The sequence below is a fragment of the Strix uralensis genome, chromosome 17 (genome assembly GCF_047716275.1).
Source record: "Strix uralensis isolate ZFMK-TIS-50842 chromosome 17, bStrUra1, whole genome shotgun sequence".
NCBI lineage: Eukaryota > Metazoa > Chordata > Aves > Strigiformes > Strigidae > Strix > Strix uralensis.
In genome coordinates, this window is record NC_133988.1 from 13,537,364 (window position 1) to 13,556,462 (window position 19,099).

Sequence of the window (19,099 nt, forward strand, 5' to 3'; positions counted from 1 at the left end):
GCCTCATGGAACACTAGAGAGCAGATACTATCAGAATGCTCAGAGCAGCCCCTCCACAGGAACAGCTGTCAGGTGCTTCTTGTAGCAAGAAGAGAAATAAGTTTAGACTACATTTAAAATCAACAGCTACCTGTAACTTGACATAATGCCAATCTTGCCATGCCAGGCTAGCTTCATACACTGCAAGTACCTTTGTTCTTTTCAGAAGTGACATGGATATCAACTGCTATAGAGCAACAGGAACATGTCTACAAATACTTAAAACCTTTACTAAATTTAAATAAAACACTGTCTGTCTGTATTATATATACACACACAATTTTATTGTTTTTCTTCGAATGACCTGTGAAAGTATAAACTGCTTCACTGGCTAGAATAAAGGAGTCAACTCTGGTTCATGAAAAATTTTATTTTTCTCAAAGCATAATGCTTACTTCCAACAAGCAGCAGAGACCAAGTTGTAAAACACTTCAAACTTTTCAGCTCTTTAGCTACCACATGACCAGCCTTTCCTCCTGACATGCAACAGAAATGGACCAACAGTAAGGACTAACAGCAAGTCAGCTTTGATGTTTAGCAAAGCTGGAGTCAAGCCTTGAAGCCAACACTATGCTGACACAGAGGAAAAGTTAGAAGCAAACAGCATTATCCATAAAGCACAAATCAAGTATCTTCTTCCGCAGTACTTGTCTATCCGCTGACTCTGCTTCTCCTGTTTCAAGATCTCGCATCACAACAAGACCCTTGTAGAATACGCATGCAGGGGCCTAGAAGCTCACGAGTAGTCTAGTTAAAGCCTTCCTAGACATCCCCATCTTCTTGCTTCTCATCCTCAGGAAACATCCACTTTTAGGCCACCACTGCCTGCTTCGGTCTCCCTTCCAGTTCACCAGCCACTGGTGGTGTCTGGAGGGGCAGACTTCCAGAAGTCCCAATCCTGCAAGGCAAGACAACAAGAAGTGTTACTGTCCAGCTTGTTCAGTACAGATACAAGGGTGCAAAATAGCTCCTCTGAACTGCTTGCTCAGGACAATTTGCATTCATGTGGAATTTTAGAAAGATAGCCTCGCTAGCAGCACAGAATCTGTAGAGAAAATACAGCATCCAAACACAACCAGGCCAGATTTTAAACTAACCATCTATAGAAAAAAATAAAAGATTAAGTGTTTACAGTCTTCAGACTACATACTTCAAAAAGCAGGCTAGTTTTTACAATCTTGCTGAATTCACTCTTCTAAAGGGTGGGTCACATTAAGACACCTGAGCATGCAGTAGCATGGCTGGAGGAACCACTTATCTATCATATCATGCAGTACAAAAATCTGTAAGACAGAATAAGGCAAAAGAAACGTACCAGTTCCCCCTGCAGAGCTGCCAGCACTCCGAATGTTCTTGGAACAGATGGCCTCCAGGGATTAAGATACAAGTCCAGTTCTCTCTACTAAGTCCCAGAAGGTTCCTCTCCATCATGTTTTTGAAGGAATTAGTCCATCATCTTCCTCAGATGGAAAACTGCAGGCTGATGTTGATATCTTATGCCAGGACTGTACAAGGACTCCAGCTTTACCCTCCATTTGCAAGAGGAAGTCACCTTTATCTCAAGCAACACTGTGGCATGCTCTGGTATTCCACTTGTGATCGCGTGCAACCACTACCATTCCCTCAGAGATATTTCAAGCCTACATCTGATTGTAGAGACTTCCACAACCAGTTCTACTAAACTAGAGTGGAACAGGTGTGTTTACCAGGTAAGCTGACTCAGGGAACATAAACATGAACTTGACTGCATGCCAGCATTTACAAATTCAAGACGAACTTCTACCAGCACAACCCTAAAACAGAAGGCAGTATAGACTCCTCACAAGCAGCCAGGACTGCCAAGGTATTTGAGAGCACATGACCACAAGGACACTACAGCAGAATTGTTTAGGACAATAGAACTTGAGGATTCCACTGTCCTAAAGCATCAGAACACCACCATCCACCACAAGGAAATTCAGCACTGTACACTTGACTGATCCTTTGTATCACTTGCAAAGGTTGCAGGAACAGGTCAAAAGATTGATTGTAAAACTCATTTAGCTCCCCTCTGTGTTGCACTTGACTGTTTTAAGATAAACACTTACCTCATCATATAAGCGAGAACATATGATGTTACTGTACTTCCAGAACTCTGCCCAGAAGTCTGAGAAGGATTCCACTGACCACTGGTATAAGTCATCGTAGTTGGCTAGAAGTAATAGATATCTGTTAGTGTTATGCAGATAATTACAGGAATTTAGACAAACTACAATAAGGGATATCCTGGATAACGAAAACAACCAGTAAGATAAAACTGGTAACAGAGTAGATCGCTTCTCTGTTCAAGGCAAGTGACTATGGCATCAACAGAAATAGTTTACTTGAACAGATGGCTTCATTTCACCCGACTGTTACAAGCCATTTGCCACCACAGAGATAGGGCCCTTTTGTAGTAACACTGTGCAACATCTACCCCAGCATCAGCTAAATTGAAAATTAGACAGCAGGACAGAGTCCTGCTTGCTGACACTTCCACTCCCTATCATATCATCAACACGATGCTTTCATACAGCAAAAGATAAACAAGTCTTCCTGACAAGAGACATTTGCTGTATGGTTCTAGTCCGGGACCACAGACCTCTGACAGCACGGTAACACGGAGACCAGATGCACTCATTATCTAACTGCAGTATCAACAGCACTGTTACAACAAAAGCATGTGTTGTTCCTCAATAAATAAGAGGTCTGATATACTGCTGCCTACCTTTTCATGCTAAAACAGCATGAATAAAGTGAAACAAAATGTTTACTAGCTAGATATCAAAACCATGACCTGGCACTAAAAACATGGAAATGAGCAGTTTAAGTCTTACATGATTGTGAGACAGATGAAGTGACTTGAGGAATGCATACCAAAAAAACACAATTTGAACTAATTACTGAAATTCAGTGTGTAAAAGTTTTAGATATGAGTAACTGAAGCTGATTCCTCATCACCAGCTTAAAAGTGACATTCCTAAGTCATGTCCATGCTGTCTGAAGCTGTGCCAACAGCCAAATTAAATCTGAATATCTGCCATCAGCGACAGTAGTAAGTTTCCTGCTCTGCCAACTGTTTCCTATTTGATGCTTTCAGCTCAACCACTCAAAGTCATTTTCTCCAATTATCTTTGTTTTGTCATCCTGTTATCCAGCTGATTGCTTCAGAAGTCATCTTTGCATCCTCTTCCTACAAGGAGGACATCTTCCAGTTTTGTAAGAGACAAAAAACATTCAAAACCATCCCTACACTGCTACTCACACTTGATCACCACAGCTGTTTCCCCGCCCAGTCTGTCCCTTCCACATCTTATTCCACTCAATCATTTCCACCAGTGTGAGATTACTCCCTAGGTACTATTGATATAGTAGAAGCAAAGGCAAAGACTCTTCTCCATCACTCAGCTTTTGCCTACATATTGCCTCAATCTCAGCCTCCTACATACCCTTTTTTACACTCCACCCAAGTTACTCTTCACTATTCTGCATGCTGCACATCAGCTGGTGTGGGGATAAGACTTTGCCAAAGGAAAGTTCAAGCTTCCATCTCCTCCTTCAAGAACCAATTGTACCACATGCTCTGAATCATTTCATAAATGCAAAAAGCTACAAGTCACCACTAATTTGATTTCTTGCAAGATGAACAGTTTGTTCTGTCTTGTCTATACAGTCTATACTTGTCTATACAGTTTGTCCCCAAGTGAGCTTTAGCATGCAAGTCCTTCAGGGCACAGGCCTGTTATTCAGCAATTAACCATTGCATCCTGTCACTGCATTTTCGGGGCTGGGCCGAGCCATGCTATTTAAAGGGTTATATTGCCCTTGGCTCTCCTCAGTCAGTCCACATCTTAATGTTACACAAAGAATCCTTTCTTAGTTGTTGAATAACACACAGACCAATGAACATCAGTGCAAATCTAATGGAAGTTGACAAAGGTTTCTATATAAGCACAGGAATCCACTTTTGAACAGAGATAGGCACTTCAAAACGGGGTGGAAAGAGTTCTAGTTGTTACAGCCATAAATGTGGGCAGCCCATCTGAAACTGCATTCAATCTTGATCATGAGTACCAGTTACATGACATTTCTACTCAGGAGTTAGCTAAAATCCTGTAGTAACTCATTTCCTATGTGGCAGGAGAGTTAAGACACTTGTGTTCAAATGAGAAATCCCCCAGGAGTCAAAATAATGACCTGGCTTGCCTATTATAGCAAGTTCCCAATCAAGGTGTATAGGTGTTTTCCATTTGTTTTCCAGTTGTTTCCATGAACTGCTAGAAGCACTAGATATATTGCTACTACACCAGAATATCTCAGCTTGTATCGCAGACACATTTATACTGGACTGACAAACTTGTCAGGCCACTTGCCAAAACTACTCCCTCCATAAGCAACCTGGTCCCCAAATACTTGGGGAGAAGAGACAGCATGAAACGAGTTAATCAGGACTGGAGGGTTTGACCCCCCCATGCATTGACATCCACCTGGTGCATGATGTGAGTGAGCCCACACAGCCAGCACCGCTGACTCCCAACACCCTGGAAACACCACCTACAGCTCACAGCCACTGAAAAGCCAGACCAGTCTGGGCTGAAAGTCACCTCTGGAGGTTCTCAACCCCCTCCTCAAAGCAGGGCTAAATTCAAAGTTGACAGGTTGTTTCCAAGTCAAAGGACCACACACCTACTCACCGACACAGGTATTTCTGAATGTGCATGACACAGAGCTTGAAGTTCAAGAGCTTAAGCAGATGCACCACAAAAAAAGCCTTAGCTTCCACCACTGAAACAACTTACACATCACCTTTTACCTCCCAGCATACTTGAATATTACAAAAATATACTCTTCATGAACAAAGATGAGCACAGCCTTAACTCAAATCTCAGACATACATTGTTACAGCACCACATTAAGGCTTGTATTAACCTCTCAGCCATGACAGCAGTGATCCCTTCTTCCCACATCCCCTTAAAACATTAAGTCACTTCAATATCGCTACTCACCGCAGGAAATCCCTGCCAGCAGGACCTCAGCCACACGCACATGAGCACTCAGGAGCTCACAGCAGGTACCAGTGCCGGCGCTGCCTGGGCTGCCATCCAGCAGCAGCACCACTAGCAGATAAGGCTGTTTGCATTTCCCATCAGCATCTACCTTCACGCTCAGCGAGATGCTGCGCTGGAGGCCTCCCCATCAGGCACAACCAGAGCATCCCACTCGCAGCCCCGACCGCTTCGCCCCCTCCTGCCCCGGGGGCCCCGCGGGCACCTCGCCCCCCTCTCCGGGGTAGGCGGACGGCGCACAGCCCCGCCGCGGGAACGCGGAGCCCCACCAGCCCCAGGCAGAGCCCGAGGGCCTCCCCGCCCGCCCCCGCCCGCCGCTCACCCAGGCGGAGCCCGCAGCTGCTGGCCACGGCGGCGCGGAAACGGTCCATGTGGGTGTTGCGCTTCGTGTCAGGCTCCCACATCACCTGCGACTCCATGATCTCGGGCTCCCGGGACATGGCGGGGGGCAAACGAGCAAAGCGACCGACCAAGCAACCGTGCGTCCCGCGGAGCGCCGACACCGCGCCCGGCCCGCGCCTGCCCTCAGCCCGGCTGCGCGGCCCCTCCCCCGGGTGCGCGCTTTAAGGGCCGCCGAGCCCGACCGGCCGCCTCACTCCCTAACCCTTCCGCCGCACAGAAAAGAGTGCGGGGCCGTGCGCCCCGCCCGCCGAGGGGGCGGCGAGCACGGCGGGGCGGCGCGGCTCCGCCACCGGCGGGAGAGCGGGGCGGTGTCCCCCCCACCCCCCGGCTCCCTCAGGGGAGCGGCGGAAGGCGCGATCGGTGCGGAATGAATGGGGGGCGGGCGCGGCTGGCGCCCGGCCACGGCACGGCCGAGCCAGCGGCGGCGGCGGGGCCCCTCAGGGCGGCGGGGCTCTCCGCCTCCTGTCACCTCAGGAGACAGCGGCCCCCCCGGGCCCCTCCCGCCGAGTGGCCGGTTCCTGTCCCCCCCGGGGCAGCCCCGACCCGGCGGTCTCCTCCGTGACAGGAGCCCCCGCGGCTGTGACAGGACTAAACGGCAGATCCCGGCCGCGGCGGCCGGTCAAGGGCACGGCCGACAGCCGCCCCGCCGGGCGCTCGGGGCACCCGCGACCCGCCGCTGGGGTCTCTGTCACCTCTGAAGGTCACCAAACGCGCTGTCGGCTCCGGGGAGGAACCGTCGCTTCGCGCTTTTCAACGGGTCTCTGCAAAATTACCGCCGCTTTGATTTATTTTTTTTTCATCCCAGAGAGGTCCGAAGAAGTACCGGCTGACAAATGTCTTTGACCCAATAATGAGGCAAGAAATGTATTTTTCCATAGCCTCGCTGTCCCGGCTACGCTTTTGTAACACTTTCTGCCTACATATCTTGCACCTCGGATTAAAATCGATTGCTTCTCATCTTTCAAACCATGAGGTCTGTCTCTTATTGACAACTGCTATGTCACAACAGCCCATTTTAGCCAAGAAGTGGTGGTAATGAAGTACTTCATAATACAAGGCACTGTGTATTCGTGCTGCTTATGTAACTTATTTTCAAGGTCATGATTTCCCTTCTAACTCCTAGAAGCCTCAAAAAGTAAGGATTTGATAGTAAATTGTACAGGCATACAGTGTAAATATGAAAGTAAAATACATGTAGAGTACTTGCTGTAAATGTCATTCAGATTTTTGTGCTACAGGAATACAACTACTTTATTAAATTTGCAGGCCATGGCAACATGATTTGGCCAATCCTGCAGTTTTTGCCTCCAGAAAGACCTTCCATACAGCATATTTTTAAATAACTCTCACCAGAGCCTGGGGGACCAGGGGAGGCTGGGGGTGCGATCAGGAGACACTGTCTGCTTTGGTGTGCCTCTCTTGCCTCGGCAGCAGTGGAGGTGTGAGACCGGCGGCAGGGACACCCCTGCCACAGCCCCGAGATGAGGAGGGAGGTGGGACACGTGCTCCAGCACCCAGGCCCTGAGTGTTTCACTATTTCTGCGGCGCTTGGGAGCCACAACCTGTGGTAGAGAAAACAAACCACATCGAAACCCGCTCTCTGCACACCCACAGAAAAGGTAACTTTTGTATTTTGGCCTTTGGGGTTGTGAAGACATTTATTACGGCAACAGCGTTAATCGGTGTGGATATCTACTGGCTTGGGACATAAAGCCTCACGGTGCAGCCGTCAGGGTCAGGTTTGACGAGGGTATTACCTGCCGTACCGCCGTCTCCTCTGCATCTACTTACCCCGGACTGATGTACAGCCTGGCCTGCTCTGGGGTATAAAAGTGAGCTTATGGCCAGGTTTTCTACAGTTCTCCGACAATTACACCTGACGCAAACATGCGGTGAAGCGGTCATGGCCAGCACTGAGGCGCTCCCAGCGAGCACAGCGAGTAAATCTGTAATTTCCCATTTTTATCACACTTCCGGTTCACCAGGCCCCCCGAGGCAGCCCCAGCTCCGACGCTCCCCGCCGTCTCCTCGCTCAGGAGGGCGGCGGCGAGGCCGCCCACCCCCACCCCCCGCCAGCACCGCCAGCATCGCCGCCACCGCCCCTCAGGCGGCGCGGGACCGGCCGGCCTCGCGCTGCGGACGGATCCCGCGCGGCGCACGGCGGCCGCGACGCCGGCGCGCCTGATTGGCTGCCACGCGCCTGGTCCCACATCAGCCCAGAGCCCGCTCTCCTCGCGGCTGGGCTGACGGCGGAAGAGCTGACACCCTCAAAAACCAATTGGCGCGAAGGTTTCTCAAACCCTCTTCCCTATCCACCAATGAGCGGCTGGCTCAGAGGGAGGTGTGCCCAATCGGAGGAGAGCTCTCATCCTGTTCGGCGGGAAGGGGCAGGGGCGCGCCGTGATTCTCCTCAGCGCTGAGGCGGCCCCGGCGTGACGCTGTGGCCGCGCCGATATTACCCGTTTTAAGATAAAAAAGCAGCAGCCTTCCCTCACCCAAAGCAACCTGTGCATCTAAAAAGAAAATGCGCAGCTAAATCACCTGAGAAGGGACCCAAAAATCCTCTCACTGAGCTGAAAAAGGCATAGTTTAAAATGGACTGACCCACTTACTGTGCAAAGAGGAAGGGATGTACTGGGAATTTGGTGATAAAACTTGGGCTTTTAGGAAAGCCTGACAGAGCTTCTCATTTATTAACAGCAGTTTTACTATTGCACCCTTACTTAGAGGGGGTTATGCTTCCATGTTCCTTGCCCTCGTTCCAGTTTTGCCTTACCCAAACTGGTTTTTCCTTCCCTCAAAAGTGACTTTGGAAAAATGGGAAGAAAAAGAAGGAAAAGGAAATAAGCCTTTAACGAGAAAATGGGCATTAAAAGCACTGCAGTGACTACTAAAAATAGTTTGGAGACTAGATTAGGATAGCTGGAGGAAAATAGCCTGAATAAGGTTAACTGGAATTGACCATTTCCAAATCTTTTTAAGACTTGCTTTATACTGACTATTAGTAATAATAGGTTAAAAATTAAATCATGTTTGCTGCTTTAGATTAGATTAGGGGGCCTTCAAAAGATGCTTCAGAACCGATTGACAGTAATAATGATGGCACTACCTCATTTGTGGTTTCTGAGGTAACTGATCTGCAGTCAGCCTGTGAAATTAAAACAAGTGATGAAATGCATGGACCTGTGAGATAAAAGTTTCATAATAACAGCAATCTGTGCAGTATGCTGAGGTCTGATCCATTGATCCAAAACCTGGATTAGGAAATCTAAAGATTTTGGAAAGTTTTTTAAAAATCCTGTTTTCAGAGTGGTCACCAGCTGTTTAATGAGTCTGTATAAGAACAAGAAACTTCTGGCTCACTTGACATCCATGATCTCTGCAACCTCTACATGGTGGCAGGAGTACAAGTAACCAGAATCAAAATCAAAAGCATTTGCAGAAATAGAAGAAGAAAGAAAAGAGAAGGCGGGAGTGAAAAGAAGAAAAGAAGCAGTGGCACACTGCAAGAAAAGCCTCACAGAGCTAGCAGCAAAACATGAAGAGAAAAGGCCTAAAATGACAAGTCATAAAGCAATCAGCTGTGAGATGAAGTAAAGACAGAAAAACAAGGGTCAGTGAGGTTAAGGACTGATCCACAGTAACACAGTTGGCTTTCTTTAAGGCTATGCCATTTTTTTCAGCATAAAAATTATTTTAAAAGAGAGAATCCTATGATCTGCTAAAACTTTGACATCTAGAAAACCCCAATTTATTCTAAATGCTGTTCAGATTGTTAAACCCTATATCCAAGTAAGACATCTTATGCGGTTTCTAGTGCAGATCAGGAAAGAGAGCAGTACACTCATGCTTCTTCTGTACAGTAAGACCCTTATCAGAGGATCTTTCTGGAAACCTCCCAGTTGTCCTAATTAAAATGTTCAATGTGGCTGAGATCAATATTTCATGCCATGATGCAATGTATTCTTTGAGCAGACATGATTTCATTTATTTAAATGAGAAGGGTGAAATACTGTGTAGTTTCATAAGAGCTGTGGATTTGGAGAGATGAACGTACCTGAAATAGGCTCATGGAGACAGGTCAGGAAATCAATTAAATACCAGGGAAGACTCCCAAATTATCCTGACCTCATATGAAGGACAGCCCTGAGCACAGGCTTCCAAAGGCAGCCACTAAAACAGGCCTCTCAGCCCCTGTAAAGAATGGGTGGAAAGAAACAACAAGCACTTTGCAGAAGTGATTTTGAAGGGATCCCACGATGGAAACTCATGAAGAGAAACAGGAACGTCCCCAAATTCATAGAAACAAGACCCATCGGACCAGAAACAGCACAAGGGGACCCAGAGAAGGCCATGCCAACTGGAAGCAAATTGAAGAATTATAACTGGCACAGAAAACAACACTCATGACAGTTACATTACTGTCGTGGTTTTGTACCGCAAGGTTCTTTACATGCAAGAAATGCCCCAGAAGCAGACACTTTACTGTGTGCTGGGGGTCTAGGCACAGCACGACGCTGAGGGCGGGTGACCAGAAACCTCCTAAGAACCTCAAAAATACCTGTCATCAGTTACCAACCCCTTCTGGAAGAGTATGAGATGGACTTCAGAACATACGCAGCTATTCACATATCAGCAACTTCAGGATCACCTAAAAAGAGAATGAAAGCACCATTTATAAATACATAAAGAATCTACATCCCACTGAAATCAAGTAAGATCCTAAGTACCTTCTTGGATCTGGGCCCAACCCTTTCAGGGCCACATATAAATAAATGCTAAAAGGTCTAGGCCATTCTGCTAAATGTGAAAATAAGTGTTTTGGCCAGACTAAAACTGGGAAGAAGGCCACAGCAAAGATGTCTATATTCCGGATGTCTTCTCAACTACTCAGCAACAAGACTTAGGCCGAGCCATGGTGTTTAAACATCCAGTGCACAGGGTACAAAATCAGAAAGAGATATTTCAAGTTACTCCAGTGACTGGGAGAGCTACAAGCTGCACCCCTGACTCTGCAGGAACTCCCCAGGAGGGAGCTGGTAAAAGCAGATCTCTGCCCTGTGATTTTCAGAGCGGAGTTCCTGAAGGGTGCGCAGGCGTGGTCACGGGCCGCCTGTACCTTCCCCAGCACGACAAGAAGCTCTGGGGAGGGTGTTGGGATCCCCCGTGCCTTGAAGTTACCGTTGGGCAATTTAGCAAACATTTTCTGTCCCAGCTTACGTCATCAGTTGATGCAGAATCTACACTGCAAACCTATGGATCTGTTTTTATCTTCCCATCATTGTGTTCCTGGTTTGTCTAGCTCAGGCTCCTGTCCATTAACGATGAATCAGAATGTGCTCTGGAGGCAGTAAAGTGCTTCTCTGTCTCCTGGGGATTCTTACTTCGCTCTGCTAACATCCTGGCTGGGTTTCACTACCCAGAAGGAGCTGATAACATTGTCTGATTTATACTTCCCAACTGGTCTTTTGTTAGCATGGTTAATCAGGAAAAACCAACATAAAGCCTGTCAGAAGAGGGAGTAGCACCATTAAATGTGCTGAATTCTACATCTGAGTCGGGGCTTCTCGAGGGTAAAGGACACGAGAGACCGTCAGAATCCCTCGACCTGAAGTTGATAGTGCACTGAAAAGAGAGATGTTGTTTTGCGACATTAGACTTCTCTATTCGCTTTGTCATTTGGAGATCGCGCCCGGGAATCTCCTCGGAGAGGGATACCCGCGCAGGCGAGGCAGCTCGCTGTACTCCGTCAAGGTTGTGATGAGTCTCGAGAGCCCACATGAACAGCTGAATAATTTAAAAGCTCCGCAGGAGAGGATCTGGGGGCCGGGAAAGTTGACCATGAGTCAGCAGTGCGCCCTTGCAGCAAAGAAGCCCAAGAGCATCCCGGGCTGCGTTAGGAAGAGCGCAGCCGGCAGGTCGAGGGGCACAATCCTGCCCCTCGGTTTGGCCCTTCCGACACCGCCACCCGCGTAGCGCGCCCAGGTCTGGGCTCCACACTGCCGGAGGGGTGTCGGTGCTGGAGAGGGTCCAGCGGAGGCCGCGGAGCGGGGCAGGGCGCTGGAGCACAGGGTGCCTGAGAGCGCTGCGAGAGGGCGAAGGCCAGCAGGGATCCCTGTCTGCACCTCCCGGGCGGAGGGTACGGGGAGAGCGGAGCCAGAACCTTCTCGAAGGCACACGCTGACAGCCAGCGGGCCTGGGAAATCCTGATTAGGTAGCAGGGAAAGCAGTTTTGCCAGGCGGATTATTAAATATTAATAGATATAATATGTTAAATAGATATAATTTTATATTAATTATAAAATTTCTGATATTATTTTGATATTAATTATGAGATCCTGATTAGGTGGTAGGGAAAACAAGTTTGCCAGGTGGATTATTAAATATTAATAGATATTATGTGTTAAATATATACAATTTTATATTAATTATAAAATTTCTGATATTATTTTGATACTAATTATGAGATCCTGATGAGGTAGTAGGGAAAACAATTTTGCCAGGTGGATTATTAATATGAATAGATATGATATATGTTAAATATATATAATTGTATATTAATTATAAATTTTCTGATACTATTTTGATATTAATTATAAAATCCTGATTAGGCAGTAGGGAAAACAATTTTGCCAGGTGGATAATTAAATATGAATATATATGTTATATATTAAATATATATAATTTTATACTAATTATAAAATTTCGCCTGTTCCAGGTGAAATACTGTGACAGGTCAAATTCTGGAGCAGGTTCAGTCCCGGCACTGGTTTTAAACCGGGACAAGCTGAATCCCGGGACAGGTCGCTGGGGGCTGACCACAGCAATAGACTTGAGTGGACCTTTTTTGGCTCGGCGGGGGGCAGCACAGGAAAACCTACATTATTATTTTGTGATTTCAATAGATTGATTGGTTTGGGGGGGGGGTGCCCCCTCCCGCACTCCCCCCCCCCCCCCGGAAGGCGTCGGAGGTGTCGGCGCGGCCTCTAGGCGGCGCCAGGAGCGCGGCGCTGCCTGGCGCGGGCGGCCATGGCGGCGGGGCGGCTGCCGGCGCTGCTGCTGCTGCTCCTCGTCTTGCTGCTGGGCGGCACGGCCGGACCCGGGGCTTGGGCAGCGCGGAGCCGCGGAGCCGAGAAGCAGAACAGCCTCCGCCGCGCTGCCAGCGGTCTCTATCAAGGCATCAGCGGCCTTTTCGGCGAGGACAACGTGCGGGCCCTGCAGAAGGTGAGGCGCCGGCCGCTTCCCCCCCACCCCCAAGCCTTCTCTCCCTTCCCCTTCGCGCCTTCTCCCCGCGCCGTTGCACCCCGGAGCGGGGGGACCGGCCGGTTCTGTGCGGCAGAGCCCCGCGGCTGGCCGCCCCCTCCCCGCCGCCCCGGCGCGGTGCTCGGCGCTGGACCCGCGGCGGCCTCATCTCCTGTGCGAGCCCGGCTGTGGGTGAGGCGGCGGAACGGCTGGAGCGTTGCTTTGGGGAAGAAAAACGGGAGGCGAGACTTGGCGTGGCGCAAACTGCGAAAAATATTAATAAAAGAAATTTCTAAATAAAGATTATTTGAGGTGGGGGAGGCGGCCAGGGCAGACCGTTGTCGGCGAGGAGCCCTCCAACTGAAATACGGTCTGTCTGCATCAGCAGAGCATCCTGTGTTTGCGGGGCCACATAGGAACTTGCAGGAAATAAGGCGTGCAGGCAGACGGACCTATACATTCCTCTCTGCCTTCTCTCCTCAGCCAGTAGGAAGAGATAATACTGTTAAATTGACCTGTAAATGCATTTGAGACGTTTGGGTGGATGCTGGGGACATCTCTCAGTTGCTTGATAAAAGTAGTTCTCTGGTTTGCTTTACCAATGTCACAGAATCACAGAATGGTTTGGGTTGGAAGGGACCTTAAAGATCATCTAATTCCAACCCCCTGCCACGGGCAGGGACACCTTCCACTAGCCCAGGTTGCTCAAAGCCCTGTCCAACCTGTCCATTGCTAGTAGCAGTGCTTTCTTTAAACTTCAGAACAATGGTAAAGCTAATAAAGTGCATTTTTAAATCCCGTCAACATATACATTTACATGCCAAAATACTTAGGGTAAGGACAATTGTAATAAGTAAACTTATGAGGTAAAAAGCATTTGCAGAGTTACATTTTGTTTCTTTGAGGACTTCAAAATAGCCTGCAATTCTTGTTTAATGAATTTTAATTCTACTCATGACTACTAAGTCTCAAAGTGTGTTTAAGGAATTGAGGATTTTTTTTTTTTTTAATTTCCAATTTTATTTCTCAGTTTTTCTCAAGGTTGACAGAGAGGTTTGTGAATGGGGTGGATATATTAATGGATACATTCTGGAGAATATGGACTGATTTGTTAGATGTTCTTGGAATCGATGGTAAGTGTTATGCCTGTTAACTCTTGAACTATATCAGCCTGTATCAATGTTTACCAGCATAGGCCGAGTGGGAAAATAATTACATTTTACCCTGCTGCATTAAACATCCATCGGTGGTATCTCTATCCACTTCACATGGCTTTGATTTTGCCATTAGTACCTTCAAACAGGAGGACTGAAACCAGCCATTCCGTGTAAAAGGCATTACAAGTCATGGCTGGTTTCTTGGTGTCTTCGTTAAATGGATGCACACGGCCAGGAACGGTATACAGGGAAGTAAAGGAGGACTAGAAGAAGGAAAGGTGCAATTGAGAGCCTTTAGAATATAACTTTTACAAAGCAGGATCTTTAGCCTCAGTATGGGCTTCAACCTTAGGCCCTACAGTAGTTTGTCTTTAAAGAACCTTTAGCATCTCTGCTTTAAAGGAATTCCTACAATTGCATCGCTGGTGCTGAGCCAGTGGTTTGAAGAAGGTCCATCCAGAAATGGATGAACTAGCTTTACCCCTTACTTCAGAAAACACCGCCGTGACCCCACTGCATGACCCTGTGAAGCTGTGCTTGCGTTTTTACCCTTACCACTTTGGCATGCGCTCGTTAATACTCTAAATTTTCCTTTGTTTTTCAGCCTCCAACCTGACTCATTATTTCAGCCCAGCAGCAATTGCCAACAACCCGACCCGTGCTCTTCTGCTGATTGGTGCCATTTTACTTGCCTATTGGTTTTTATCTCTCTTCCTCGGATTCTTCTTCTATCTCCTGCACATGCTGTTTGGTCGCTTTTTCTGGATTGCAAGAGTTGCCCTTTTCACTCTCTCGTGTGTGTACATCCTCCAGAAGTATGAAGGTGACCCGGAACACGCAGTCCTGCCTCTCTGCTTTGTTGTAGCAGTCTACTTCATGACGGGGCCAGTTGGATTTTACTGGAGAAGAAACAGCAACAGCAGCCTTGAGGAGAAGATGGACCACCTCGACAGTCAGATCAGACTTCTGAACATACGTCTTTCTCGGGTGATCGAAAACCTGGACAGAGGCAGTGACCAATGAACCAACCCCTATAGACCACTGTACACCAGCTCTAGAAAATTCCTAAGCACTGTCTCGTTCGAAGTTACAAAGCAACAAAACATCACATGGTAAAAAGTGCGCAGAGTTATAACTTTTCATCATGTGTAAGACTAATTTATCTAGATTATACACTCAGCCATTATACTTGTAGGAAAAAAAACACATTTAAAAAATTCAGCTGTATATTCAGAGAGTTTTATCCAGTACTAGAATTTTCTCAGTAGATAAACGCTTACTTTTACAAGCATTTAAAAACATCTTTTGTAAAGTTTTTATAAAAGCAAATTGAGTAGTCTTTCAAATATTGAAATTGAGTTAAACATATGCAAATTTGACACTTAAAAAGTTAAAAAGAAAAAAAAAATCTCAAGCTACCAAACACTTCCATTGAGAAGTAACTGCTGTGGGTCCGCATTTTTTTTTTCAAAGTTGCGAATGTTTTTGTTTTCTTGTTGGCTTATTTCATTGCCTTGAAGTTGCCTTTCATAGAGTATCAGATGAGGAATTTTCTGGTATCCAGGCCAAAAAATTCACACCATAGCTTTTAATAGGAGGTGGGGAGTAAGGGAGAAGGAAGATTTCATAAATTTGAAGTCCTTAAATGCCGGTCCAAGATGAGGAATTGAGAAGTGCACGTGTGGCATTATTTCGTTGCATTTCATCTCGAGAACTTTAATTTGGTGTTTGAAAGGAAATCAGTTTTAATAAATTGACACAAAGGGAAGAGATGTAGCATGGCAAATTATTTCATATTTGATCTTCACAGTGAAGCATTTTCCAAGCGTAAGTGCATAGAATGAAACATGATTTTTAATCTCAGGACCCACGTACCTTCTCAAAAAAGGCAGCAGTTAAAACACTTGCAAATGTATTGTTGCTTAAAGCTTTCTCAGGACCAATAAGCGGCAATAAATTATCTTCAGGAAGATCTGGATTTTTTTCTAAAATTGTAATAGTTTTATAGAAGCTTTTTGCTTGAAGTCTGTGTCCTCACTATATTGGGTTTTGGGGAAAGCGAGTCACCTTATAAGAAGGGTGTATTAAACAGTCCCATTTCAAAGTGATGCAGGAGCTTTGAAGCCGTTTTTACTTTGAAGGATTTGATGTATTTGTAACCTAAGATAGCTTGGTATACTACCACTGGCTTTGTAAGGTTTGCTGAAATGCATTGAAACAAAAGTAACCTCAGGGAAGAAAGTCCGGTAAGTGGTTTAACTCGGTAACCTAGAGAGTTCAGGGGTGTAAAGGGGGGAGGGAGGGGAAGCATCTAAACCGTAGTGATGAGCACAGTATAGGTAGCACGGGAGGTGAACTGGACCACAGCTGAAGAACTACGTATTCCGTAATGTCTGAGCGAACAAAGAGAAAACGCAACAAAAATTGGTCTGTGCCAGGGCCTGGCTGAGAAGGAAGGGGAACAAACAGGAGTAGGTGATCCGGGCTCCGGCGGGACTGGCCAGGGCGGCTGAGCACAGCTGGGCGCTCGGTCTTCGCCGCCTTGTTCCCCAGGGTAGAGCTTTTGTTGGATGTGATGCTTAACTGAATGTATCTGTGGGGTGAATTTATTTTTCTCTTTATGCTGAAGTTTAATACTCTTCTTAAAATGTGTGTTACTTGCCTAACCTCTTCTGGGCTGTATGTGACATTTACACGAGGGATTAGTTTAAAACCCATGTTAATGGCCTTTACTCCAAACTGTGATCACTTAAGTTCAACACAGTTGAAGCTCATATGCAGTTGGCACTGTTGTAATCCATTTTGATTTTTTATGTCATCCGTAAATCCCCCTGCACCCCATTTTTCAAGAAATACACATTTAGAGTTGCGAAGTAACTGCTTTTGGTAACTTAATATCTTTCCCATGAACAGATAAGTACTATGGCAACAAATAGTCCGCTTTGTAAAGGTGAAAATGTAAATTCCAGTATATTCCATTTTACAGCTCATTCTCCATAGTATTACAGTCTTCCCTGTAAACTCGGTTTTCCCTCTGTTGTGCACAGAGGACTGGGCTGAAACACCAACCTGGAAATGAGCAATTGATTAGCAAAGCTTTGTCGGGTCTTTATGCGTTTTGCTAAATTTGAGGCCTGAGGACCAAAGTCTGCAAACCTCGCTCGTGTAAGCAGCTCCATTGACTTCTGTAGGACTATGTGCATGAGTCAGTTTTGCATAGATTGTATTTTCTGTAATCCATATTTAATGTTGAAGATAAAAATACTGAATCGTTTATATATTAAGAGTTGTCTATGATAAAGATTTCTTTTAAAATACTATATAAAAGTCAATTTGGATTATAGTTTCTCCCTGTCTTGCTCTAATCATGTATCTTAGTTTTGTAAAATCAGCCCTCCTATATGAATACTCTTAATTTTGATCACCCTGCTGCTTGGAAAAAAGTATTTTTATATTTACTTGCATCCCATGTATAGCAAAATGTTATGTGAAAAGCGGTATATATAAAATTGGATATTTTTAATCAGTATTTTTCCCAGCACTCAGTTTTCATGTTAGTCAGATTCAGAAGTAATGATTTTTTTTAAAGCACAATCTAACCTTCAATATATATACTTTAAAAATGCTCTGTATTTTTAAACATGCACTGTAGTGAAAGCGCTTTTGGGACATGAATGTGGTATTGTATTTAATCTCTTTCGACTTTTGTAAATACCTTTTACAGATATTTTCCATACCAAGTCACCTAGTTTATCCATCGAGGTTTTTGCTCTGATTTTTAGAACTCATTCCAGGGACAGTGGTTGCGCTGCTTTTGTGTTGCTGTTGGCGGGAGCATCTCGTACCAGTTCCCAGAGACGGGCAGGTATCGCCGTGTCACTCACGGGGCAGCCGAGACGCAGAATTTGACAGACTTGCCCGAGTCGGTGGCAGAAATGGGAATAAACCCCAGATCTTGCAGCTCCCAGCCTTTTTCTCTGACCGCTCAGTCGAAGGTGGGCAGCAGCGTCTATGCACTCCTCCGGCATCCGCTCCCTCGGCGTCGGGCCTGGCCGCCGCTCCTGTGGTGGCACGGGGTTCCGGGGCGCAGCGGGGTGGGGGAGGCACCCCCCGTCCTCCCCTCCTCCGCCTGCTCCTCCGGAACAGGAACGGTTCCTCTGCCTTGACCTGCCCGTTTGCTGCCGCTACTTGAAAAAAACGTCGCTCTGACGTAAGCGTTTAAGGTGGGCTCCAGACTGTCCAGCATCAGAAATTCCGGTGGGGTCTTAAGCATTTTAAACTTTGTACTTTAAGACCTAATATTTGAAACTACTGTAGTATTTTCGATACATTCACATTTTTGCAACGCTAACATCGGTAGCAATTTCTTTGGGAGTACACGCCTCGCCTATAGATAACTGATCTGTCGTATTCGGAATGTAACGCTTTTAAAAGTGGTATTGGGTGTCAGAGTACAATGTATCCAATCTGGTGTAATTCAGTGCTGTACTTAATAGTGCGTCCTTCCAATCGTGATTTGCTTTTACAGACTTGTTGCATCGTTTGTGTGGAAAATAGACCAGTATCAACCTTAGCTCTTCGATGGCGTAGAAGTTTTTAAGTGTGATTTGCCTCACGTACTGATCCGTATTTTGGCAGCTAATGATGTAAATGACCATAAGTTCTCTTTGTCTGGGAAAAATAAAAGGTTTTATTGTATCCGCATGTATTTTAAACTTTTGGATAATTCCATTGAACTGTGATGACGGCACATTTAAAAGTTGACCTTTTCCTTTTGATCAGAAGTGGTATTTGCTATGGTAGCGCTCGTTAGCGGCACTGATGTTGGTGATTTCACATCCTGTTTTGTACATCAGATTTCAAGACTATAGTGTTTAAGTTTGTACAATTGTGTTTATGTAAAAAATAATTTGGTCTGAAGAGATGATGTATGTATACTTTTGGCATATGATCTATAGGGAAATATTAGATTCTACTGATAATGATGTTAAGTAGTTACAAATAGATCAGACTTATTTTTTACAGAGCTATACATGCCTTTATTTATTACTTATCTGACCACCAAATCAATGTACTATGTAGTTAAATATTTGTAGACCAATTTCACAAATCGACTATGGTATTGTGACAAAGCTTAAAATAAATGTTTACTGAACCTTTGCACTGAGAACTGAG

The 19,099-nt window shown here is 46.0% G+C and overlaps 2 protein-coding genes and 1 long non-coding RNA gene across 3 annotated transcripts in view; 1 reads left to right on the plus strand and 2 right to left on the minus strand.

The window, feature by feature from the left end:
* The window catches only part of AACS (acetoacetyl-CoA synthetase), a 44,004-nt gene extending 38,333 nt beyond the window's left edge, over positions 1-5,671 (minus strand). Inside the window, exons 1-2 of the mRNA XM_074887358.1 lie at positions 5,446-5,671; positions 2,127-2,230 (exon numbers count right to left, since the gene is read on the minus strand). Of these exons, the coding sequence (XP_074743459.1) occupies positions 2,127-2,230; positions 5,446-5,563 (222 nt within the window). The 5' untranslated portion in view covers positions 5,564-5,671. The remainder of the gene's footprint in view (positions 1-2,126; positions 2,231-5,445) is intronic.
* LOC141951304 (uncharacterized) lies at positions 390-1,948 on the minus strand. The gene is made up of 2 exons (XR_012631319.1): positions 1,355-1,948; positions 390-937 (listed from the first exon to the last, which is right to left on the minus strand). It is a non-coding gene; the product is annotated as an uncharacterized LOC141951304 (long non-coding RNA).
* Positions 5,672-12,540: 6,869 nt separating the features above from the next.
* BRI3BP (BRI3 binding protein) lies at positions 12,541-19,084 on the plus strand. The gene is made up of 3 exons (XM_074887153.1): positions 12,541-12,749; positions 13,798-13,900; positions 14,529-19,084. The coding sequence occupies exons 1-3, from the start codon at positions 12,555-12,557 to the stop codon at positions 14,945-14,947; spliced, it is 717 nt and encodes a 238-aa protein (XP_074743254.1). The 5' UTR covers positions 12,541-12,554; the 3' UTR covers positions 14,948-19,084.
* Positions 19,085-19,099: the final 15 nt, after the last annotated feature.

What these genes read in the sequence shown, in the direction of transcription:
- BRI3BP (XM_074887153.1), top strand. Translation starts at nt 12,555, where the DNA reads ATGGCGGCGGGGCGGCTGCCGGCGCTGCTGCTGCTGCTCCTCGTCTTG. An exon ending in ACGTGCGGGCCCTGCAGAAG is followed by an intron (nt 12,750 to 13,797) that starts GTGAGGCGCCGG and finishes TTTATTTCTCAG; the next exon opens with TTTTTCTCAAGGTTGACAGA. An exon ending in AGATGTTCTTGGAATCGATG is followed by an intron (nt 13,901 to 14,528) that starts GTAAGTGTTATG and finishes TTTGTTTTTCAG; the next exon opens with CCTCCAACCTGACTCATTAT.